Source organism: Colletotrichum higginsianum, chromosome 3 (genome assembly GCF_001672515.1).
Source record: "Colletotrichum higginsianum IMI 349063 chromosome 3, whole genome shotgun sequence".
Taxonomy (NCBI): Eukaryota; Fungi; Ascomycota; class Sordariomycetes; order Glomerellales; family Glomerellaceae; genus Colletotrichum; species Colletotrichum higginsianum.
Window position 1 is genome coordinate 717558 of NC_030956.1, and position 25030 is coordinate 742587.

General features: G+C 54.7%; 7 protein-coding genes across 7 annotated transcripts; 4 read left to right on the forward strand and 3 right to left on the reverse strand.

The window, feature by feature from the left end:
- Positions 1–171: 171 nt before the first annotated feature.
- Positions 172–8000, reverse strand: CH63R_03769 (uncharacterized protein; the record flags this gene model as incomplete). The annotated part of the gene is made up of 9 exons (XM_018298744.1): positions 172–721; positions 788–4455; positions 4507–5343; positions 5383–6060; positions 6457–6608; positions 6666–7200; positions 7243–7413; positions 7499–7933; positions 7995–8000. The coding sequence occupies 9 exons, from the start codon at positions 7998–8000 to the stop codon at positions 172–174; spliced, it is 7032 nt and encodes a 2343-aa protein (XP_018159990.1).
- A 1183-nt stretch (positions 8001–9183) lies between these two features.
- Positions 9184–9495, forward strand: CH63R_03770 (uncharacterized protein; the record flags this gene model as incomplete). The annotated part of the gene is made up of 1 exon (XM_018298745.1): positions 9184–9495. The coding sequence occupies one exon, from the start codon at positions 9184–9186 to the stop codon at positions 9493–9495; it is 312 nt and encodes a 103-aa protein (XP_018159991.1).
- A 2729-nt stretch (positions 9496–12224) lies between these two features.
- CH63R_03771 (uncharacterized protein) lies at positions 12225–12665 on the forward strand (the record flags this gene model as incomplete). Its single annotated transcript, XM_018298746.1, has 1 exon — positions 12225–12665. The coding sequence occupies one exon, from the start codon at positions 12225–12227 to the stop codon at positions 12663–12665; it is 441 nt and encodes a 146-aa protein (XP_018159992.1).
- A 594-nt stretch (positions 12666–13259) lies between these two features.
- On the reverse strand, positions 13260–15376 carry CH63R_03772 (Restculine oxidase; the record flags this gene model as incomplete). Its single annotated transcript, XM_018298747.1, has 3 exons — positions 13260–14757; positions 14827–15196; positions 15277–15376. The coding sequence occupies 3 exons, from the start codon at positions 15374–15376 to the stop codon at positions 13260–13262; spliced, it is 1968 nt and encodes a 655-aa protein (XP_018159993.1).
- A 2033-nt stretch (positions 15377–17409) lies between these two features.
- On the forward strand, positions 17410–19237 carry CH63R_03773 (Integral membrane protein; the record flags this gene model as incomplete). The annotated part of the gene is made up of 6 exons (XM_018298748.1): positions 17410–17584; positions 17645–17670; positions 17742–17778; positions 17840–18299; positions 18364–18859; positions 19049–19237. The coding sequence occupies 6 exons, from the start codon at positions 17410–17412 to the stop codon at positions 19235–19237; spliced, it is 1383 nt and encodes a 460-aa protein (XP_018159994.1).
- A 2165-nt stretch (positions 19238–21402) lies between these two features.
- On the forward strand, positions 21403–21961 carry CH63R_03774 (uncharacterized protein; the record flags this gene model as incomplete). The annotated part of the gene is made up of 2 exons (XM_018298749.1): positions 21403–21752; positions 21814–21961. The coding sequence occupies 2 exons, from the start codon at positions 21403–21405 to the stop codon at positions 21959–21961; spliced, it is 498 nt and encodes a 165-aa protein (XP_018159995.1).
- A 1186-nt stretch (positions 21962–23147) lies between these two features.
- On the reverse strand, positions 23148–24681 carry CH63R_03775 (Sorbitol dehydrogenase; the record flags this gene model as incomplete). Its single annotated transcript, XM_018298750.1, has 4 exons — positions 23148–23354; positions 23451–23919; positions 24026–24313; positions 24416–24681. 4 exons carry the CDS (start codon positions 24679–24681, stop codon positions 23148–23150), a joined length of 1230 nt encoding a protein of 409 aa, XP_018159996.1.
- Between the last annotated feature and the right edge of the window lie 349 nt (positions 24682–25030).

Genomic DNA, 25030 nt, shown 5'->3' on the forward strand with positions numbered 1-25030 from the left:
TCAGTCACCGTCGTCTTCCGGGTCCACCAGCGCGCTTCCAAACTCGCTCATCTCAACATCCGCGACTGAAACTACCACGATCCCGACATCCGCAGCTCAGACGTCTTCCTCTTCGGACGCCCTCACGTCCACCAGCGCGCTTCCTAATTCGCTCATCTCAACATCCACGACTCAGGCATCCACGATCCAGACACCCCCCTCTTCAGAAGTCTCATCATCTACTAGCGCGCTTCCCAACTCCCTCATCTCGACGTCGACGTCCGAGACGTCAACCATCCAGATACCCCCCTCTTCAGATGTTTCTACGTCTACAAGCCTCCTTCCCAACTCCCTCATCTCGACATCGACATCCGGAACTTCCTCATTCCAGACGACGTTTTCGTCCCAAGTCACAACATCCTCTGGTGCATCTCCCGACTCACTCACCTTGACGTCTACAGACCAGTCATCGTCGTCTGCCGAAACTGCGACGTCTACTAGTGGACTCCCTAACTCCCTTATTTCGACATCAACAAGCCTGACGTCCTCTTTGGATGTCTCAACATCTACCAGCGGGCTTCCTAACTCCCTGATCTCAACTACAACAAGCCCGACGTCCTCGTTGGATGTCTCGACGTCTACCAGCGGGCTTCCTAACTCGCTCATCTCCACGTCTACAAGCCAGGCATCCCTTTCCTCAGAAACGTCAACCTTCATCAGTGGATCCTCGGACTCTGCTATCCTGACTTCTACGAGTCAATCATCGCCGTCTTCCGGAACTGCCACATCCACCAGCGGGCTTCCTAACTCCCTCATCTCAACTACGACAAGCCTGACATCCTCCTCTTCAGAAGCCTCAACGTCCACAAGTGGGCTTCCTAACTCTCTCATCTCGACGTCCACTAGCGGACTTTCCAGTTCCCTTACCTCTTCAGAGGCCTCAACGACTACAAGTGGACTTCCTAACTCTCTTATCTCTACATCAACAAGCCTGACGTCCTCCTCCTCGGATGTCTCATCATCCACCAGCGGATCTTCGGACTCTGTCGTCTTGACTTCTACAGCTTTGACGTCCTCTTCAGAAGGCTCAACGTCCACCAGTGGGCTTCCTAACTCTCTCATCTCGACATCCACGAGCCCGACGTCCTCTTTAGATGTCTCGACGTCCACCAGCGGACTTACCAACCCCCTTACCTCTTCAGAAGCCACAACTACTACCAGTGGACTCCCCAATTCTCTCATCTCCACATCAACAAGCCAGGCATCGTTTTCATCAGGGACGTCAACCTTCATCAGTGGATCTTCGGACTCTTCTACGACTCTGACGTCCTCTTTGGATGTCTCATCATCCACCAGCGGGCTTCCCAATTCCCTTATCTCAACATCAAGCCTGACGTCCTCCTCTTCAAGTGTCTCGTCATCTACCAGCGGGCTTCCTAATTCTCTCATCTCAACATCAAGCTTGACGTCTTCTAACTCGTTAACGTCCACCAGTGGGCTTCCTAATTCCCTCATCTCAACCTCAAGCCTGACGCCCTCCTCAGACTCATCAACGTCTACCAGTGGATCTTCAGACTCTTCCACGACTCTGACGTCCTCGTCAGATGTCTCATCATCCACTACTGGGCTTCCTAATTCCCTCATCTCAACCTCAAGCCTGTCATCCTCCTCAGAATCATCAACGTCTACCAGTGGATCTTCAGACTCTTCCACAACTCTAACGTCCTCGTCAGATGTCTCAACATCCACCACTGGGCTTCCTAATTCTCTCATCTCAACATCAAGCCTGACGTCCTCAGAATCATCAACGTCCACCAGCGGGCTTCCTAACTCACTCATCTCAACCTCAAGCCTGTCATCCTCCTCAGACTCATCAACGTCCACTAGTGGGCTTCCTAATTCTCCCATCTCAACATCCACAGGCCTGACATCCTCCTCCTCCTCAGATGTCTCATCATCCACCAGCGGGCTTCCTAACTCACTCATCTCAACCTCAAGCCTGTCATCCTCCTCAGACTCATCAACGTCCACTAGTGGGCTTCCTAATTCTCCCATCTCAACATCCACAGGCCTGACATCCTCCTCCTCCTTAGATGTCTCATCATCCACCAGCGGGCTTCCTAATTCCCTTATCTCAACATCAAGCCAGACGTCCTCCTCAGAATTTTCAACATCCACTAGTGTGTCCCCAGACCCTATTACAACATCCACAATCCAGTCATCGTCATCTTCCGGAACTGCCACTTCCACAAGCGGACTTCCTAACTCCCTCATCTCGACATCAACGAGCCTGACATCCTCCTCGTCGGAAGCCTCAACGTCCACCAACGTGATCCCGAGCTCCATCACAACATCCACAGCCCAGTCATCTCCGTCTTCGGAAGCCTCTACGTCTACCAGTGTGTTTCCCAACTCCATCACAACACTCACGACTACAACAGAGACATCTTCGTCTTCAGGAACCTCGACGTCTGGCGGCGATTTGTCTGCATCCACTGTTTCGACTTCATCGACCCAGTCATCCGTGTCTTCAGACGTCTTTACGTCTACTAGTGTCTTGCCTAACTCCGTCACCACGCTCACAACCTCACAACAGCCATCCTCCTCCTCGGGAACCTCTACGTCTGGCAGCGCATCGACCGATTTGACTACCTTGACTTCTACAACTCTCACATCATCCTCTTCTTCAGGGATCTCCACATCCACCAGCGCGCTTCCTAATTCCATCATATCATCCACAACCACGACGCAGACATCATCGTCTTCGGAAGCCTCGACGTCTAGCAGTGTGTTGTCCGACTCAACTATCCTGCCAACCTCCTCGTCAGACATCTCCACATCCACTAGCGCGCTGCCTAACTCCATCCTATCATCCACAACCACAACGCAGTCATCATCACCTTCAGAAGCCTCAACGTCTAGCAGCGTAGTGTCTGACTCTACCATCAGAACGCCTTCTTCCTCGGGAACTTCCACGACAACCAGTGTATTCCCCAACTCATTCACAACACTCACAACCCTGACATCTTCGTCGGGGACCTCCACGCTTACCACTGTGTTCCCGGACTCTGTCACAACATCCGCGACCCAGTCATCCTCGTCTTCGGGGACCTCTGAGTCTACCAGCGGGCCTTCTGATTCCACCATCTCGACACCCACGAGCCAGCCGTCCTCCTCTCCCGGGATTTCAACCTCCACTACGAGCCTGCTCCCCAACTCCTTGATCTCATCTTCTACAAGCTCGTCAACTGGAACCGAGGCAACCAGTTCTGGGGTCGTCACGACAACGTCATCTACTGGGAGCACCCTGTCAACCAGTTCACCTACTACAGGATCGACTTCAAGTAGTTCCTCTTCCGCCGTAGGCTCGTCTACGACGTCGACTAGCGAAACTGGTGGGTCTACATCAACAGCTTCTCCCACGAGCACCGGCACCGGCAGCACTACCGTCATCACTGAATCCACGTCTACCACGGTGGTAAGCAGCAGCGGAAGCGTCACCGTTAGCTCATCGACCTCTTCAGCTGCCGGCTCGTCCAGCCCAAGTACTGGCAGCTCCTCCGGATCCGCATCAACGAGCTCTTCAGTTTCGGTTGTTAGTCCATCTGTAACCTCTTCAACATCTTCTGCCATCAACCCAGCCTCTGAGACCTCATCGACGAGCTCTTCTACACCTTCCACAGTTGGTCCATCCTCAGACATCACATCAGGAAGCTCTTCTACACTATCCAGTGTCAGCTCATCCACGGGACCAACATCGGGAAGCTCTTCTACACTATCTACCAGCACGTCCTCTGAGACATTATCTATTAGTTCATCGGGAACAACATCGGCGAGCTCATCTATACCGTCCGCGAGTTCGTCCGCAAGCTCTTCTACGTTGCTATCCACAAGCTCATCCTCCGCAACGTCATCGGTGAGCTCTATCACGATCTCCACCAGCACGTCCTCCGGTTCCGTACCTGTCGGTTCTTCGTCGGTGTCCACCAGCACGGCTTCCACGTCGCTTTCAACGACCTCGTCGACTATACTTCCCAGCGCCCCCTCGGATACCAGCACTTCCATAACATCCACCAGTTCCACTTCAGGACCGCCGCCAACGAGCTCCTCCACGTCACCAGCCAGCGCATCTTCAGGAACTTCAACGGGGAGCTCCTCCACACAATCAGTGAGCTCGTCCGATGCTTCGACTGCAAGTGCTTCCACATCATCCACTGGCACATCTTCCGGGATCTCAACAACAAGCTCATCCGCACAGCCCGCGACCTCATCTAGCGTTTCAACTGCAAGCGCTTCCACATCATCCGTCAGCTCCTCAGCGGGAAGCTCCTCTACCTCCTCTCTACAGACCGCTAGCTCTTCCACCTCATCCGCCAACTCATCTGGAAGTCCGCCAAGCTCCTCAGCATCATTTGTTACCTCGTCCGCCTCTTCAACAACAAGCTCCATCAGCTCATCGGGAAGTTCGGAGGCAAGCTCATCAGGTAGTACTTCTACACAGCTCACTAGCTCTTCTGGAACTCAGACAGGAAGCTCCTCTGCGCCGTCTACCACCTCTTCAATTACTCCATCCATCTCATCTTCTATCTCCTCGAGCTCAGGCTCGTCTTCGCCGGCAGCCACTTCTTCCTCGACTTCAGAAGTGAACTCTTCTACGCCTACAACAGGAAGCACTTCCACTTCTTCAGCTGTTACCTTTTCCAGCTCCTCCAGCACCGGAATAGTCAGCTCTCCATCGGCAACCAGCTCTTCATTGACAACTAGCCCTTCGTCAACAGATAGTTCCTTGAACAGCGACGTACTCAATTCCTCCACTTCCTCGGTAGCCAGCTCACCTTCAGCAACTAGCTTGTCAACTTCAGCCAGCTCGTCTTCAACAAGCAGTTCTTCAAACAGCCAAGTAGTCAGCTCCTCCACTTCCTCGGTGGCTAGCTCTTTCTCGACGACATTGACAACGAGCTCTTCCTCGATTACAGGTGGTTCTTCATCAGCAGACAGCTCATCCGCCTCCTCAGTAGTCAGCTCTTCTTCGGCAACTGGCTCTTTAACCACAGCTAGCTCGACTTCTGTAGCCAGCTCACCGTCAACAATCAGCTCCTCTACTTTATCGACGGCTAGCTCTTCCTTGACGACATTAACAGCTAGTTCTTCGACGGCAGGTAGTTCTTCAATAACAGGAAGCACTTCCACTTCTTCAGCTGTTACCTTTTCCAGCTCCTCCAGCACCGGAATAGTCAGCTCTCCATCGACAACCAGCTCGTCCTCAGTAATCAGCACATCTTCGATTACGAGCCCCTCGTCGACAACTGTCTCTTTGTCAACAAGTAGTTCTCCGGCAACAGACAGTTCTTCCCCAGCTAGCCCCTATTCGACTTTGAGTACTTCTACTTTGAGTACTTCTACTTTGAGTGCTTCTTCGAGTTTGAGCTCCTCTACCACTTTGAGTCCTTCTGAACCTGTCAGCTCTTCTGCCTCCTCCACGGTCAGCTCTTCCTCGGTGACAGCTTCGTCAACGGGCAGTTCATCGGCAACAAGTGGTTCTTCCTCGGTCTTGACAAGCAGCTCCTTCACTTCTTCAGTAGCCAGCTCTTCCTCAGTAGTCAGCCCTTCGTCGACGATCACGTCCTTGACAACAAGTAGCTCTTCATCAGCAGCCGATTCCTCGACTTTGAGCAGTTCTGGAGCCGTCAGCTCTTCTGTCTCCCCCACGGCTAGCTCTTCCCCTACAGGCAGTTCTTCGGCAACAGGTAGTTCTTCAGCTACAGGTAGCTCTTCAGCAATAGGCAGTTCTACTTCTGCTCCACCAAGCAGCTCATCCACAACTGGGGGAAGCATCTCTCCTACCTCGTCAGGGGCCACGTCGCTGTCAACCATAAGCTCTTCGTCAACCGTGAGCACTTCTGGAGCAGTCAGCTCTTCGGCGTCTTCCGTGGCCAGCTCTTCCTCTGAAACCGGCCTCTCTTCGACAAGAAGCTCCTCCACCGCGCAGGAGACAAGCTCTCCTATTTCTACCTCTTCAGCAGTCGGTTCATCAGCGACTAGCTCCTCTTCGACAGTGAGCACTTCTGAAACGACCAGCTCCTTTACAACTGCAATCAGCCCTTCGACAACGGCTACTTCTTCATTGGCAAGCAGCTCCTCTACCACTCAGGGGTTCAGCTCCCCCGCCTCTTCCACTGTCAGCTCTTCTACCGGCCAGACGTCCAGCTCTACCGGTCAGACGTCCAGCTCCTCAAACACCCAGATAGTCAGCTCCTCTGCTTCGTCAACAGCCAGCGGCAGTTCTTCTACCGATCAGACAACAAGCTCCCCTACTACCTCTGTGGTCAGCTCATCGTCAATCAGCAGTTCCTCTACTGGACAGGCGTCAAGCTCTTCTTCTGCCTCTGTAACCAGCTCTTCCATCACACAAGGAGGCAGCTCTTCTACTCCTTCAGCAGTCAGCTCTACCAGTCAGCCTTCCAGCTCCTCAGCCACCCAGGAAGTCAGCTCTTCTTCCTCTTCATCAGCAACCACATCTTCATTGACCACCAGCTCCTCTACTGGCCCGACGTCCAGCACCTCTGCTTCGTCGGCAGTCAGCCCTTCGTCAACAGCCGGCTCTTCGTTGACTGGCAGCTCCTCTACCACTCAGGGAGTCATTTCCTCCACTGGCTCGTCCACATTCTCAACCGCCAGTTCTTCACCTGTTATAACTCCTTCGTCCGTCAGCTCATCAACTTCTACTCTGGCTATCTCTTCGACGATACCCAGCACTTCATCAACAACGGGTTCCTCATTAACAGGCAGCTCTTCCACCGCCACTGGAGTCAACTCTTCGACGTCTTCGGCAATCATCTCCTCTTCATCAGTCAGCTCCTCTTCCACGGAAGTCAGCAGTTCAGCTTCTTCCGGAGTCGGCTCAATCTCAACCTCAACCTTAACAGCTACCTCCTCTGGGGCGACTAGCTCTTCTACTAGCCAGACAGTCAGCTCTTCTGCTACAGCACCCGGCTCCTCGATTTCTTCGGTAACTGGCTCTTCATCAACGGCGATTTCTTCGGGAACAGCCAGCTCCTCTACAACAGGAGTCAGCTCTTCTACCTCCTCCGTGGCCAGCCCATCGTCAACAACATCCTCTCCAAACCTTCCCTCTTCCACCAGCCAGACAGTAACCTCCGCCACCACTGGGCCCGGCTCCTCATTTTCTCCAACAACTAGGTCATCTTCGACAAGTAGCTCCTCCCCCACGCAGTCAGTGAGCTCCTCTGCTACTCAGACTACCAGCTCTATCGCCACCACCTCTGGAACCTTCTCAACATCCGTTGTCAGCACGTCCTCGCTGCGAACCAGTTCCTCCAGCTCCACAACATCTTCAGTACGGGTCTCGTCCAGCTCATCAAGGCCCGGCACGCCAACCACTCGGATCCCCCAGACTTCATCGTCGTTCACCGGCTGCCTTGTGACCACGTCGGCCACAGCCGCTCCGCAGTGCGGCGTCACTCTTCCAGGAACTTGCGCCGACTTGCCCAACACCAACGGCCTCCTCCCCCTGGTCGGGGTCACGGCATCTTGCCTCCTGGACCTCGGCCCATTCGGCGTCGGCCCCGTCGCCGCCTGTCTGTTGAACATCGACCTCCTCGACCCCCGCGGTCAGCCTATCGCAGACTGCCTCCTCCGCACGCTCAGAGGATCCTGCCCTGGAGCCCTCCCTCAGCCCTGCATCGATCTTCAGCTTGTCAACGGCTTGGACCTGCTCGTCGACCTTCCGGCGTGTGTGGCCGCCCTTGGTCCTTACAGCTCCGGCGCAACGGCGGTCTGTCTCGCGGTGAACTCGATCACGAGCGCCACGACAGGGTTGTCGATCTTTGGGTGTCTCCAGGGTAGCTTCCAGCCTCCACCGACGGTCGTGACGGTCACCGATCCGGCCCTCTGCCCGCCGGCTCCAACGCCTACCAGATGTGCCACCCCTTCGCTGCCCGAACAGTGCTTGAGTCTTTCCACTGTCAACGGCTTAGATCTGCTGGTTGATATACCGGCATGCGTCCAGGCTCTTGGTCTTTACGCCGTCGGCGACGTCGCAACTTGTCTCGTTACCAGTCTCATCGACACGCTCACGTCAGGACAATCGATCGTCAATTGCCTCCAGCGCTCTCTAGGCTCGAGATGCGTTACGTCCTTGCCGCAGATTTGTCTGGATTTGAGCGTGTCAAACGACGCAGTAACCGCCGACCTCTGTCTCACCCTGCTGGGTCCGTTGTCACTGGGCGTTGCTGGAAGCTGTTTTACCTCCGGTCTCACAAGTGGTGATGCGATTGTCCAGTGTTTGAATAATGTGCTGTTTCCATGAGAGGCGTTCCAAAAGTATCGGCAGGAGGTCTAGGTGAGACTTCAACAGCAACATGTTGTGGGCTAATTATGTCTTGAATGGCTTTCAGTTGCCTTGATTTTCACAAACTTTGTTTCAAAAGCAATATCCTATTCTCATGTTCACATTCCCATGTTTTAAGTTTTAGGGGTAAATAATTGGGCATTAGCCATGTGGATTTGATACTGGATCAAACATCCTCTAGCTAAAAAGCGACATCGACAACAAGCCTGGATGTCGCTCAGCCAGATGGCCGGGGAAAAATGCAATTTTTTGGCGAACATGAAATTCCCGTAAGTGAACATATGCTTCTCAATGCTGGGCAGATGATTGTGATGTTTACGCCCATTCGATTTGAACAATGTTCGGCTGGTTGTAATCCCTGCTATCAAGCAATTGATACATGAAGTTTCTTGTGCGGCACATAGATCTTCATTTCCTAATTTGCCTCGGGGGTTTCCTTGGCCTCGGCACCGCAAGCACCGGCTTGACAAGAGAAGCTAGCCATTTTCCATATATATGGTTCTTCCTAGTCCCATCGACGGGCTCAGTCTCTTGAACCCATCACTGCTGGTATTTTTACCACCCGCCGAGCGGCATGCAAGCCAACTGTTCTCGTAATGCGCAGCAACCACCCGGTGGAAATCATTTGCTGTTGCGCTCACGACCTTGAGTTCGGCGCCTAGGCGTCCCATATCTCGCATTGGATCTCATGATTCGGGCAATAATTAGTTGAGTTCCAGCCGGTGACACTTCCATCCCATGCGCGGATACAACACCAAATCCCCTGTCCACGCTTGGGCAACCTCTGTCGACTCTGAGACTAGGCCAAGACGGATATCAGTACCACACATGCAATGATTGTGGAAACACACACGGCACCAGAGTCTGCGATGGGTGCCAAGCGCGCATTCAGGGAACCGGATACAAGTGTCTTGACTGTCCGGACTTCGATTATTGCCATGGATGGATGCATAAGAAGCAGCGCCGCAGATCACGACGCCATCCGTTGGTTTGAGCTCTTCAACAACAAACCTGTCTACTTTGCTTCTGGCGATTTCACAACAGACATGAATCCCTCCCACCTGTCTGATCCGTGCCGATGCGTTTCTGTCTCAGCGCACTTCTTCGTCATGGACTCGAATGGCGTTCTAGTGGATGCCGCCTAAGCCTTCAGGGAGAGGTGGGTATCGTAACGTACCGTAACGGCCTCCTGAGCTTCGCGGTGCCATTGGGTTCGTGGATGAAGCTGCTGGGAATGGAGACATCGCATGGACACATGTGGCAGGCGAAGAATCCAAGAATAGCGTGATTTGATCACGTCGTTTTCCTCAGCTACCTATTTGCATAAAACACCGCTGTTGATACTGTCCGACATCTGACCGTAACAGTTGGCTGTGCCCTGCTATTGGCATTTTTGAAGGCAAATAGCACAAAGTAGGAAAACCACAACACGACAGGTTGTACGAGCATCTTCTATGATTCCAACTGATGTATTTGGTTGTTTCGTTGTGCAGCAAAACTCAAGTCGAATCTCAAATTTGTACGTACTCAATGTTTACTTTAGTTACGCCAAAGTCCGTGTTAACCAGTGCTGCCCATACGTCTTGAGGAAAATCTATCGTATTTCTGGGCTTCCTTGCATGATCAACAACCCGAACGTCTATGGTTCCTGTCTTACAGGCGCGTTTAGTCGAACTGAGGCATTTCATGCGGTATCTCCGACCACAGGCTGCCCCGTTATCCCAGAGACCGTCACTGACAGCTACAAAGAGGTTTCCAGGAGGGAACTGGTTCATATTGTTGCCATAGCATCTTGTTGGCAAGTACGGAGGGGAATATGGGCCTGCTGTTCCGATATCAGCACTAGCAAGAGAGGCTAGTGCTCCTAGAAAGAAGGCCTTCATGTTGCCTTTTAACGTTAGAAAAGATTTTCGCAGTGCTTCAAGAATATAGACATACTGAGAGGGAGATAATATATAGGTCTCCGACTTGTGGCAGACAATTTTGCGCGTAGAAAGATTCTAAAAAAGCTGGAAGACTTGTTTGGATACAGGATAGGGTTGGATGCGGACCTAGACTGATGATGGGCCTCATTTTCCTATTATCAGAAACTCATAGCAAGCATATTCTAAAAGATGTCCAAGAGTATACGGCTACAATCTAATAAGGTTTCGTATCGGCCTCCATAGCGTACTATGCGTGCACAAGGGCTAGCTTGTGGTGCAAAGTAGAACTGGAGTAAAACCGGGCCAGCGTCCTCTCGTGGTCAAGGGGATAGGTCACATAGGCATGCACTACATCTCCAGCCTTACCCAGATTTCTCATCTCAATATAATTCGAGTAGGCTAACAAATCAACCGAAAGTGAGAACAACTACTATCGAAAAGACTAATACCGAAAACGAGGTAATACGAAAAGTCTAACAACGAAAACGACTGAGAACGAAAAACAGCCAATAACAATACACACACAGTGTATTACGCCCGCCGGCAGAGCCGCAAGGGCTCCCAATGATGGCTACTGTATATTGCTGAACTCACCTCATTTGCCCCTGAAATTCACCCGTGTATTATGACCCAGCCAGTTGGGGCCCGGCCGGCGCAACTACGCAGTGTAGAGCATAGGATAACGATGCAGGTGCATCATTGCTACCACTTTTGCTTATGCCACAGCAGTCGCCCGGACTGCGTGTAATACTAAGTTACGAGGGCTTAGATACAGCTGGACAGGCTTTCGTTTTGCTGTTAGGCTAGACTCAGAGGACAAAGTTATGTATTTGTGCCAACTTGGAGAGTAAAATGCCCACGAATGGCACTTGGGAGGCCTTTGGAGATTGGCCTCGTCTGCCGCCCGGCAGCAACAAAGGGCCTGCCGCAGACTTCGTCCTGGCAGTAGGCTCTGTGGCGGCTGTAGACGCCTCGGAAAGGGCTTGCCGAAGGCCCAGCCAAGCGGCAGGTCGCAGCCAACGTACAGATCAACGGTTATGCAGACACCGCACTCACAAGAAGGAAGTGGATATGAAATTATGATCTAACCGACGCCTTGAGCATTCTGTGAAGGATTGGGGGCTAACACTTGTTGTAGTCTTAAGACATTAAGTGTTTTGAGTGTTTTGATCGCCGCGTAGACGAAGGTTCACACGAGAATACTCGAGGCCTGTCTAGACGACGACAAGTGCAAGGTGTCAAGCCACGGAAGAGGAAACGTCTTGCGATGGATATGCCAGGCATGGATGACAAAGCAGCCAAGATGGTTTCGGCGATACGGCTTCATGGATGTACGAGAATGGACGCCGAGAGAAGCAAAAGTGCGTCTCCATAGAGGGTCAACCAAGTCTTGGCCACAATCAACAATACATGGGCCACGCTTAGCGGCATCTCCCGTTCGACATCCGATTTCGAGCCAGCGAAACTCATTCTGCAGCCTATAACAAGGCGATAACAGTATACTACGTCCATCAAGTTTAACACAGAATAAAGACCGGATATAGCGTCCAATCTAACGTTCAAGGTTAACCAGCCAGATGAATCAGAACCAACACCACAATAGGCCCTTGTGTATGGGCACAGATACGAAATGCGAGTCCGTCGCCAATGCCAAAGTACACATGTTGACCCATATAGGGCAAACACGGACGCAGTACAACAAACGCTACACAACATGGACGGCAAATACCAAGGCCAACATGCAGCCGGGGACACTGGCGACTCTTGGGCCCTTGGCAGTCTTGGGGACTCCTCTCGCGGGTTCCAAGTCTCCAAGTCCTTTACATAAATGACCGTTGCTTGTCACAGACCGGAGCCCAGATTCTCTCTCCCTTGACACTTCCACTTCTTTTGGAGGCTCTCCCACCCCCTCGCACCATTAAAGCTCTAGTCTGGCCACGTCGTTCATCATGGTGCTTTTCTGCAAAGGCATTTTGGCCCCAGCGCTGCTCACGCATGCCGCCTGGATCACAGCCTGCAGCTACGGGCCCCGTTCTCCCGACGCAGGAACCGACGTGGACCTTGGCGAGCTTGGCAGCGTCCAAGACTTCTCCAAGGTTGCTGGAACCGACTGCAGCGAGTGGAACATGACCGACGAGTATCCCACTGAGACGGTCGACATCGCGGTGTTTACTCCCAGCGCAGCCAGCGCCACCTCTCTCCCTACCGGAAAGGCGGGGCAGTGCGCTCATCGGACCGGCTGGGAGTGGCTCGTTTGTGAGAACATGCCTGAGAGCCATGTGAAGAAGGCGCTCGGCATCGGTCTGCTCATCTATTACGCTCCGACGTTGATACGGCACTGGCTCCAGTGTGTTGGAAGATTTGTATACGGCAGCAACTACGTTTGGTAGATGCCTTGATGCCTATGAATGGTACAGTTGCCGCACAGCAAGATTGTAGTTCTCCTCTTACACAAATATCACAGTTAAGAACCCAGCTCTGCATACCTTAACCCTGCAACAAGATATTCGAGTTGTCGGTTAGAAATAAAAGCTTAGTCAGATGTAAAACTGATAGTCTATAAGTTTAAAGCAAAGTTGAACTAGACTAGATTTTAGCAAGATTTCCCCAGTAAGAAGATTCAAGATGACTAGATGCCTCATGCTTTATCTAATTAGGGGATATTGTATGATCCATTTAAATGCTACAGTTGTTCTGCCATCAATTACAGGTTTACTGTTGTTCTATGATCACAGCAGACTTGGGACGTGGAACAACTTGAAAACGATTCGACGTCGAGAAATGGCGTATCAGCTCAGCGGACACATGGTCTACTTCAATAGTATTCACAAATGTCCAGGCTTCATCCTCTCTTTCCTTTAATCAAGCGTGTTCATACGTAAAATTCTGGCCGGCATGTTCATAGCCTCTATAGAGACCAGCTTACGTGGTCATTTGTGAATGGCCTAATATATCAACTAGACCACGTGTAAGGTATCCTCCCCTCACTTGCGGCAAAGTCGGTCCGTCTGCAGAGTCAGCCAGTCCTCCTGGCGGGCGATGTACCAGTCCTCGCTCCCGACGGCGGTGGGCGCGTAGAAGACGCCCCAGGGGTCGATCTTCTTCTTCAGCGCGTACAGCCGGGCGTAGTTGGAGCCGAAGAAGGCCTGGCCGAAGTCGGGCTCCATGACGTCCCCTTCGTTGCCGTAGCCGCCGCCGCCCGGGGTGATGGCGCGCAGGCGGCCCATCCAGTCCTGCGTGATGCGCAGGTTGACGGCCCTGAGCTCGTCGCGCGTCGCCGTCGGGCTCCAGCCGCCGCCGATGATGGCGAACATGAGGGCGTCGCGCCAGGCCGGGTTGGCGGCGCTCGGGGTCGCGTCGGCGGGGGCGGCGGCGTTGATGTTGTACTGGATCAGCGCGGAGCCGTCGTTGACGATGCCCTTGAGGGTGGCGATGGTCTCGTCCAGGAGCGCCGGGTCCTCCCAGTTGGCCCGGGGGATGAGGCGGTTCGCCGTGCGGACCTCGGCAGTGCCGACGCTCTCCAAGGGGAAGTGGTTCTTCCACGTGGCGTAGAAGTTGTCGTGCTCAAAGTACTCGGGCTCGACGGCGAAGCCGAGGGCGGCCCACTCGGTGAAGAGCGGCTCGACGAGGGCCTTGAACTCGGTCAGCGTCACGTTGGGGACGAGGAAGGGCCGCATGCTCCAGAGGAACGCGCCGTTGCCGGCCGGGAAGACGGTCGAGTAGCCGTACGTCTTGCGGGCGGAGAAGTCGGGGAAGCGGCGCCAGTAGGCCTCCATGGCGGACCAGAAGGTGGCGGACGAGATGTTCTTCTCGGCCGTGTTGACGGACCAGGTTAAGCCGGCGAACTTGGTCTTGGGGTACACCCTGACGGTCATGGACGTGACGACGCCCCAGGTGGCGCCGCCGCCGCCGCGGACGGCCCAGAAGATGTCGCTGTTGGTCTTGTCGTCGGCCGTGATGTGGCGGCCGTCGGGGGTGACGATGCTCACGCTGAGAATCGAGTCGGACCCGAGGCCGGCGACGGGGCTCAGGGGGGAGTGGCCTCCGCCGGCGAGGTAGCCGCCGGTGACGCCGACACTGCGGCACTCGCCTCCAATAGCGGTGTAGCCCTCCCTGTCGGCGGCCTCGTACAGCTCCGAGACCTGGATGCCGGCGCCGAGCTTGAAGGCGGGGCCCTCGTAGCCGCCGGCGGACTTGTAGCTCTCGACGAACTTGACGCCCTTGAGGTTGTGCGTCCAGATGGACAAGGACCCGGCGCCCGTGTTCTTGCCCAGGAAGTCGTGGCCAGTGTTGCGGACGACGAGGCGGAGGTTGAGAGCCCGGGCGAAGTTGACGGCGAGCTGGATCTGGGCGACGTTGGTGGCCTTGACCGAGTACAAGGGGAAGCCTCCGAGCTCGCAGGTGCCGTTGTTGGCGGCGTTTTGAGGCTGGCAGGTCGCGCCCTGGTAGAGGGGGGACATGACCGAGGTCGGGTGCTCGTCGCTGATGTCCGGGATTAGTCTCGGCTGTCTTGGCTGCTCACAAGATGAGAGGGGTGGGTTCCGGGCTTACTGCGTGTCCGAGTTGCTCCAGTTGTCGAGGAGGTACTGGCACTTCTCGGCGTCGTAGTGCTCGCCCGCATAGCAAGCTGCGCCGAGGGGAACGGTCTTGATGAGGGCGCCGCCGGTCAGGAGGTCAAAGACCTTCCAGACGAGCTCGTTGGGGTACAGTGCGTCGCCGGGGAACGTCTTGCACTTGTTGTTGGGCTCGGCGCGCTTCTCGGCCGCGGCCTGGCTGTCGGCGAAGGCAAAGAGCGAGATGTTGTCGAGCTCGAGCTGCGTCAGGTTGGCCAGGACGGCGTCCGTCAGCTGGACAGCCTGCTCGGGGATGTCGGCCTCGGGGAACTCCTCGGCGGCGGGGGCAACGGTCGCCTCGTTGGCATCTTTTGATTTGGTCAGCATGTATGAGGTGTGAGGCGTGGATAGTTGAGCCTGATTGTTCGGGGTGAGGGTTTTGCATTACCAACTGTCTCGCCATCGACGACGATATGTTGAGCACCGACGAAGTTGACCAGCGGCATGGCCGCCGCGGCGAACAAAAGAGCTCTTCCGATGGAAGGCATCTTGACAAGATGGGGAAGCCGGCTTGTCGAAAAGGATTTGGGGATCCTTGCAAGTTGGATGCGAGAGGGATGGAGAGAGGAGAGGGGAAGAGAAGACCTCACGAGGAAATCTCATGTTCATCCTCTAAGAATATATATACAGTAGTTGACGCATCCATGATCACCAACGATATCGGACCATTCATTCCCTCTGCCTTCCAGACCCTCCCTACCCACAAACGTGGCTAGCTACAAGCTATTGGCTATCAGCCGCATGATTCCTCTGCCCAGGTTGCCGGGATCCACGTTATCGCCACGAGGGACATGGAGTTGGCTGCCCAAAGTGATGGTTTATATCCGCATGCAAAATGAGGACCCCATCGCCAGGAGCACTGTCCGAGAGGGAATCCGGGACTAGGGCGGGCGGGCAACGTAGGATGGGATACATCGGCCAGGAGGGGGGGGGTTTTCTCTTCTTTAGCCGGCATTGAGGATTCTTCATCCCCCTTGCCGCCTCGCCATAGTCTAGCAGGGGACCCATTCGCACCAAAGGACTTGGCGGAGCAGGGTTCGATGGGGAAATTAATCACATTGGATCCCGTAGCCCCCAACGAGTTCCTGGCGAAACCGCCCTTTCCGTCGACGCACAGCGGCAGTTGTTCGTGGGCTCAAAAGCCGTGCCGCCGTAAGATGTGCCTTATTTTGCGGAGGCCACCCTTTCTTTCAACGTCTTCTGGAACATGATTGCCGGCTTGGGACTCTGATGCCAACGCTCTGAAGCTGTCCAGCCATCATTTCATCTTTGCAGGGCCGGTCTTCAGTCTTTCAATTGTACTGTACTCTGTACATATACATATACAGAGATACAGCGATTGGAGATTACCCTCAGTCGGTCTCCAAGGGCATTGGCTGAATTTGACCGCCCCCTCGGAACACACTCCTGCACCCTCCCAGGGGCTGGTATATTCCCATGCCACTTGCCAAGCCGCTCATGCTGCCACGCCGGCCGAGGGAGCTCCACGAGCATGGGAGCGAGGTATTTCTGGGGCCTGTTATCGTTCCCAGAATCCAGATGCGCCCTCGAAGTCAAACTCACGGACTGAAGGACTCCGCCGTTGATACCAAGACTCGGGATAGGCCCGAGAGCAACAAGCAATCTACAGCAACCGTGCCGCTTCTGATAACGGTTCAAGCTTGCTGTGTCCTTCTTATTCTTTGATCGAGGTTTCAATCCGGGACCTTCGGACTATCAACTGGCCGGCTGGAAGCTCTGGGTTGTCGCTCCAGGCAGTTGAGCGAGTGGCATCTCGGAGGATTTCTACGCCGTCAGTCTGCTCCTTGAACGGGACGCGCCACGGCTGCTAGTTGAACTCGGCATAGCCAGGATTTCCTTCCTTGCTTTTTCCGCCATCTACACTACGAAGACCCCTCTCAAAACTTGAACTCTGTTGGTTTGTTCGGTTGGCCATTTTGTCATCTTAGACTACTTTGGGTAGCTTTCTGAACCCTGCCGCTGCATACTACGTAGCGTTCGCGTGCCGCCAGACAGGTCTCCTGTTTGGAGGATCCCAGACTTTGACTGTTCTGGGGGGAAGAGAAGGGACTCATCCAGTCGTCAAGCGAGGGCGAGAACGGATCGACGGAGAACAACCGCCCTCTGATCAGAGATGATGCGTCCAGAGAAGACGTCCGCCGCCGGCCAACCGAGAACCTTGTTTGCTCAGCTCGTGTGACAAGCTTCCCACCGTGTCTCGGATTTGTAGTCGTTGGCTCAGGGTGCAGGTTTGTGTATTATGGAAGGGGTCTGGTCGTGTTCCTGGTGGCCTCGATACGCTCGAAACCAGGAATCTTTGGGCAAGCGAGCATCACAGTCGGCAGACCTTAAAGTATGTTGGGTTTGCCCCATCATCCATTCCAAAGTCCGGTTGCTTTCTCTAGGCTCTCTCCATGGCCGCTAGTGACAACTAGTCCCAGTCTTTCAAGTTTGCGTACAACCCCCATCAACGGTCTGTCACCTGAAGAGCTCTGGCTTTCCTGTGTCGATCTTCCCCGTCATGCTGCTCGATCTGCTTGCACGAGAACGCCCGCCGCACCCGGATGTGCTGATGATCCCAACACCTCCACTCCAACAGACCGCCCTCTTCATCGTCTTCTTCTTTCCAGCCCTATCCGTCTTTACATTTGGGCTGCGGGCCTATGGCAGGCTGAGTACCCGCCAATGGGGCCTAGGTACGTGGGAGTCACGGTCGAGACCAGGCCGATCTTTGATGCTTATTGACCACGGGATAGATGACTGGTTATGCGGCCTGGCTGTGGTAAGGGATCATTCATCGTGTATTTACTCGAAAGTCTTGTCATTCTGAGATTCAACTGACGGATCCATCAGCTTTTCGCCGTCTTGATGACACCGCCCTTCTTTATGTGTTAGTGAAAAACCACTTGACACAAGATTCCGAAACTCGGGACTGACGAGACAACGCGTAGTCATCAAACTGGGCTACTTCGGATGGAGAGCCGTCGACGTCCCCAAAGACCATGACATGAAGGCGGCTTTGTGGTGGAACTTCCTGGTGCAGATGTTCTACAACCCGGTCCTGGCCCTCGTCAAGGCCTCGGTCCTGGTGTTTCTGCTGCGCCTGGGCGGACAGAAGCAAGGGGTCCGGCTCGCCATCCACGGGCTCAACGTCTTCAACGCGTGCCACGCCGTCGCCATCTTCTTCGCCGCGCTGCTCCAGTGCCTCCCGATCGAGGCCAACTGGGACTTCTCCCTGCGGGCCGAGCCGGAGACCAAGTGCATCGGCAACTCGTTCCACGTCATCGCGTCGTGTCTGACCATCTTCTCGGATGTCCTGGTCCTCGCGTTGCCCTTTTGGATCTTCTTGGGCCTCAGGATGCCCATGGCTGCGAAGATGGCCGTCATCGGGGTCTTCCTGATGGGTATCATGTGAGTGGTGCCCCTTGTGGCCACTTGACGATGGATACGAGCTCACAAATTGCCCGATGTTTAGCGTTACCGTCGTTGCGGTCATTCGCGTCGTTCAGATCTACAAACTCTTCTTTGTCCAGCCGCCACCGGGGACCGACAACTACCACGACATCGGCTTGACAACCTCGACCATCGAGGTCAACCTGGCCATCTTTTCCGCCTGCGTGCCGGCGCTGCGCCCTCTCTTCCGCCGGTGGATGCCGAAGCTGTTTGGCGGCGGCACGACTGACAAGAAGAGCGCCAGGACGGACTACTACGATGGCTACGCGACGGGGTCTCGACAAAAACACGCGGGCGCCCAGGGCGAGGACGACATCATCCTGAGGGAGATGAGGTCAAAGGGCCATCGCGCCGAGATCCGGAGCGTCTCGCCCACGGGCTCCGAGGAGGGGATCATGGCGTACAACGGCATTGTGAGGACGACGAACGTCAAGGTTCACTACGAGTCTCACGGCAGCGTTGATGGTTCGCGGTCGTCTACCGATTTTAAGAGCAGCGAAGTCCCTGCCAAGGGGGTGGTATTTTAGCCACCGACGTTCGTTCTATGTTTCATCCGGGGGGGTGTGGTTTTCCACTTCGAATGAGTTTGCCCTTGGGGTTGTCGATGTGGCTTTCACCGTGTGATTACTAGGCTCGAGGAAGCCCAATGGCATATGTTGATTCCCTTTCATGCGAGTATCCTTCATGCTTCTTGCTCACTACTTTAGTCTTCTGACTGGAATCGGCTCAACTCGCTGTTCCCGCAAGGCACGTTTCGCGAGTCCCCCAAGTCCCAATCTCGATCAGGCTCGCTCAAAGCCCTCATTCTGTTCGCCAACTGCGTGTGTTATGATAAACGGGGTCTGGCTCCACGCAGTCCCGAGCACAACCTTAATTCCCGGTCGCAGGATCCCTGAGCCGACCCTCGGGTTCTATTAGTTCGAAACTCAAGTATATGATGCGACCTTGGCGCCGGTATCTTTGAACCTTCAGTGGGGAGACTGCTTGCAGGGTCTACGCGTTGCAATTCCCCATCGTTACGGAATGCTCCGCTAGCTGTGTGATATCAGTCAGCTTCTCCAGCCAAACTTACACTCTTCGTGAAGAGTATGATGGATGGACTCACTGTATGGCCCGGGACTGTTGGAGCCGGTTAACTCTCACAAAGCCAGCAGCATGTATCGCTAGTCCCGAGGATAGGGAATTCAAGCCACTGATCATTGCCTTAACCTGAAGCGCGTTGCTGGATGACCGGTCGAATCTCTCTGCCTTCCTAGAGCAGCGCGATTTTCCTCGTCCCTTGAAGCCAGTCAATCGGGGTTCGGCCACAACCCGCTCATCCAATCCAACAAAAGCGTGAGGGGGATGGAGATTCCGCAAGTGAGCCTCCTTCGGGAAGTGATTGACAATGCCCGGGGAAAGGACCCTTGTTCTGCGTCGGCCGAAGGAATTCGAAGGCGATCCTAAAACCCGCCCCCCCCCCCCAGACCCCGACGCTAGAGGGAGCCGAGTGGCCCACTGCATTCCGACACACAGCAGCTGGCGGAGCGGTCCTCGATCCTGAATAGGCTTCGGCTGGAGTGTTGTCTTTGTACTCCGTACTCTGCGGGGACATCTGGTGGTGTGCCATGGTGCCACGCTTTCGCCTTGGCGGGCTGCCGCTGGACGCCGACGTGGATGGAAGAGCTCGGGGCGACGGGAAAAGGGAAACCGGTTCCTCGCTGGAGACGGCGGAGGCCATGTTTAATCTTAACCTTGTTCGGACGAACTGAACTCTGCCCATGTCGTGGTTGCATGAACGGGTGAAACCTGCCAGTGCCAAAACGAGAGCAAACGTCCGGAAGCTTGTCGGCCAGGGGAGGGGAGGGGGATTTTTTGGCTTCCCTTTTTCTTACTGTCGACAACCAGAGCGCTGAACCTAACCTCTTAACTGCATGGCCGGTCGGGTGGAGGAGTTCGTGTTCTCGTCAGGGCACGCAAGCAAATCCCGCCGATCCTCGCAGGGCGTGTCCAACGTCGACGCGTGGGAACCCATTCAAGCCTGGGCACCGGGTGGCTTTAGAATCCGACATGTTCCACCACTAATCTAATCCACTCGGGTAGGGCATATATCGAGATGCGGTCGATGGAGAGATGTTGATTTGGGCTTGGCTTGATCGGCCTCCCGAGAACGTCCAAGTAGCAACATTTGGCAGGGCGGCCTGCTAGACCTAGACTATAATCGTCGTTACTCAGAGAAAGGGCTGAAGACCATGTCCCAGACCTGTCTTAACGGCAAATAGACAGACAATCTAGAACTATTCCGTTCTGTTGCCGTGTTGCCCGTTCCGCTAGTGCCGGCTGTAGCAGCCACACAGCCACTCGGTCATGACTCCTTTCAGGCTCAGGAACTATCGTTCGGGATGAGACATCATGTCAAAGGAGACTCTCTCGTCTTTCGTGCGTATGCCATCCTTCAACATCTTGGCCTATTGATGCAACCAGAGCGGTCCGAAACATGCTTGATGCCGTCGTTCCTATACCGTTTGTTCCGTCCATCGTAGTGTCGACGCTCACCTGGATGGGCATGGAGCCAAAGAGCCGCCACACGCCCACGAGTTATACTCGTTGAGCTTCGGCACACCCGGCTAAACAGCTTGTTGTTTTGTCCACATTGATATCGCGTTCCCGGATGGTCACCTAGAATGAACAAGACAGCCTTCATTTTTTTTTGGGTTTCCGGCTGTTTCGAAACCTCGTACCATGTCGTCTAGCATCGCCGGATTCGGTCTTGACCGTGGCCACATTATCGATCATGCTTGTCTCTCCCGTGCGGCCAACTGGGTTACCCGAAGGTTTCTCGTGCTTCCATGTTTTCGACAGGGAGCAATATCGATTCAGTGTCTGATTTGACGTTGAAAGCCGCAAGGTTCCGTGGCTATAAGAAAAACAAGACATGCTGCTCGCAATATTTAAAGAGGACGCATATTCCTTTTCCATGGGTGTTTTGACCTCGACAAACCCCAAAGATTCAAAGATTCAAAGATTCCTATTCAACAACATCATGCATTATCTCACTTTGTTCTACGTGGCCGTTGCCACCATGGCTGCGACATCGCAAGCATCCGACTCGTCTGATCGGAAGAAGGCGCCGTGTCTGCGCGACGACGAGGCTCTACGCATCGCCAACCGGTGGCTCAGCATCTTCTCGACCGGCGGCGTCTCGAGCAAGTCTGAAGTGGCCAAGATAGTCTCGAAGGACCTCGTGAGCGCCGACGACACCTTTGGCCCGCCGACGTTCGGCATCGACGCCTTCTGGGACGCCATCACGCCGCCGCCCAACTCGCCCCGGACCACGACGAACGTGACGCAGTCCACCAACTTTTTCATCCAAACCTGCGACCAGATCGCGTTCAACTGGCAGTACAGAGGAGTGACGACTGGGTTTAACTCGTAAGTCTGACCCCGGGAGGTCTTGGTGGATAGTGATCTGGAAAACTGACATCGTCTGTAGGACCGTCCCAGCAGGAACGCCTGTAGCCTTCACGGGCAACGACATCATTCAGGTTGATCTGAAGACAAGGTTGATATCCAACGCTACTTCAAGCGGCCAATGGATCCTACTGGCTCAGCAGCTGGGAGGAAGAAGCTGCGGTGTTTAGGGATTTGCCATCGGATAATCACTTCAAGTCCCTTTGCTTCCAGGGCGAGTCTGGCTTGCTGTATGTAGAATTTCAACTGCCTTGCCGACAAGCGAAGCAAGGCATCAGAAAGACGGTAGTAAATCGGTAGAAATATTCAAATGGTTATGGAACGTTCATTCGGGAACCGCTTTTCGGCTTGTGGTTCTCTTTTGTGAGTACGGCCATCAATGCGTAGCATGGCTTGTCTTGGATAGATGGAGCACATCTTTGACGCTATTTGAAATACTGTATCAATGACTTGATCAATGTTAGACTACCAGGAAGCGACAAGTTTCTCGGCAATCAGTATTTCGTTTGTCCAAAGGGAATGAATGATTGCGGTGTGGTTGAAAGTTGGTTATCTACTTTAACTTGCTAAGCAACTTGATAAGATGTAAATGCGACGATCCTCAAGACTTTGGTTCTTTTCGTGGCTTTTTTGACTATATTCCCACTCTCTAAATATTTTCCTGCCTTATATCGTGGTTCAAGAAACGGCATCATTGTTTCGGCATAACTGCCGCGGATTCGATGGTCTGATAGTGCTAAAGTTGGTGATTCTTGGGTTGTGCCGGAGGAGTGGCTGGCAAGAAGTGATTCAACGAGGCACTCCAAAGAGTTCATGATGATTCCTGATATGAAAACACCAAGTTCAAAATCACGATATGTGGCAATGACAACGCTATGATGCAGACTTTCAGACTTCAAGTTATGAGCAGTAATCAAGCACGTTGTTCGATCCAGCACACATGCAAAGCGAGGACCAGCGGTTGCTATTACTGCTGCTATTACTGAGACGGTTGATCTTGGTGTGACTGGTCAATTCAACACCATCAACCAGTCATCTCACTCCGAGGGCACAGTTAATGTCTCGCCTGGTTGGCATTACACGCAATGAATGTTGGCATGGACGGTGGTTTTAGCAAGTAGGTCAACCTGTTGGGTTTCCGCATGTATTATTGCCAGAACTCATGACAGGCAAAAGACTTTGTTCTATGCCATCTCCTCGAACGAAAACCTGGACTTGTTGGAAGAAACCACTTGGAAAATTGAAGCGCTTCAAATTATCATCATTAAACCGCAACGCCACGAACGCTAATATTATGCTATGCTTCCCGTCACCGACACCCAGCGCCCGATTCGTGACTCTGAGACCCGTGCTTGCTCAAAACAGGGGCGAGTCGGTCTCGTCGACGATCTGCACCTTGATGCTGCCGTTGCGGTAATCCGAGGCGAGGGTGAGGGCGTCGACGGCCCTCTCGAGCGGGAACGTGTGCGAGATGAGGCTCTTGAGGTCGAGGATGCCGCTGCTCAGACAGGCGATGCCGGCGGGCCACGTGTCGCGGTACCTGTTGATGAACTCGAGCTTGATCTGTTTTTGATGTACACTCCCGTCAGTACTCCATTTTGTTTACCTCCCACCTCGAAAAGCCCTACAGAGACCCCGAGGGGGGGGTTGACAACTCACCTCGGCGAGAGAAATGTGCATGAAGGGCAGGTTGTTCATGATCTCGCGGCCGACGCCGATGACCATGACGGTGCCGCCGCGGCGGACGGTGAAGGCCGCCGTGCAGATGCTGCTCTCGACGCCGGTGCACTCGAGCACGGTCCGCGGCGCGCTGTACTCGTCGTCGCCGAAGAGCCGGCGGATGGCCCTGCCGTTGCCCTCGTTGCCGAGGGCTGGGTCGATCCGGTAGGTGAGGACGCTCGGGACGAGGGACTTTGCGAAGGCGAGGCGCGACGGCTCGATGTCGGTGATGACGAGCGGGTGGGCGCCGGACGCGCGGGCGGCGGCGAGGGTGACGAGGCCGATGGGCCCGGCGCCGCAGACGACGGCGCCGACGCCGAGGGCGAGGCCGGCGGTGCGGATTCCGTGCATGCCGACGCTGAGGGGCTCGAGGAGGGCGCCCTCGGCGTACGAGATGTTGTCGGGGAGTCTGGGGGGGAGGGGGACCGTCAGCACAAGTTGCAAACGCATTGCACAATGCACCCGAGGTCGGTGACTGGATCCCCTGGTCTGCCGGGACTGATATCAGAACCTACTTGTGAAGCCACTTGGCCGGGTGGCACTTGTAGCGCTGGATGGTGCCGTGGTACGGGTAGACGCCGGCGAACTGGACGTCCTCGCAGAGGTTGTAGCGGCCGTCGGTGCAGAGGAAGCACTCGCCGCAGGGCACGCCGGGCTCGATGGCGACGCGGTCGCCGGGCTTGAGGTTCTTGACGCCCTCGCCGCAGCGGATGACGACGCCGGCGGCCTCGTGGCCGATGATGCAGTCGCCCTCGAAAACGAGCGAGCCGATGCGGCCCGTCTTCCAGAAGTGGATGTCGGATCTGGAGAGGTTGTTTATGTTAGTTGTGTCGTTGGGTCTGGACCGAGAGAGAGAGAGAAGAAGAAGAGAGGAAGTAAGAGAGAGAGAGAGACGGATAACTCACCCGCAAACTCCCGTCGCCTTGACATGGACCAACGCCTCTCCCCGTTTGGGTGCTAGGACCGGCGCCTCCTCCGCCTTGAGCTGGTGGTCGGCCGTGACGACGAGGGAGGGATTCGGCAGCGGCGCATCGAGGGTCTCTTGGTCGGCAGCGGCGGCGACCGGGGCGAAGCGCTGCTTCAGCTCGGTCACGGCGATACAGCAGCCGTTTGTCTTTGCGGGCGCGACGCCGTTCACGGGCGCCTCGGGTGCTACTGTCACGGCGACCATCTTGAAGTCTTGTGCTGCGTTGCGGGTTGCGTGTTGCGTGTTACGAGTTGACCGGCCGAGGAGGGGGGGGGGGGGGGGGTTTGACGGGGAGGATGACTTCAAGGGACAACTCAAGGATTGCGAGGGCCGTCAAGTGGTTTAGAATGAAGTTCGCCGCGCAACAAAAGAACGAGAGATGAGAATATCAGCTGCCAAGCGGAAGATGTTAAGAAGAGAAAATGGGTTGACTGCTCCGGCAGAATCCGTTGAGAAGGGTCTCTCCTCCAGTTCGCGTGCGCGCCGTCCCGTCAAACAAACAATTCCAACCCGTCGTGTGATTTCCATCCCCCTCCCCTCTCCTCGGCAGACG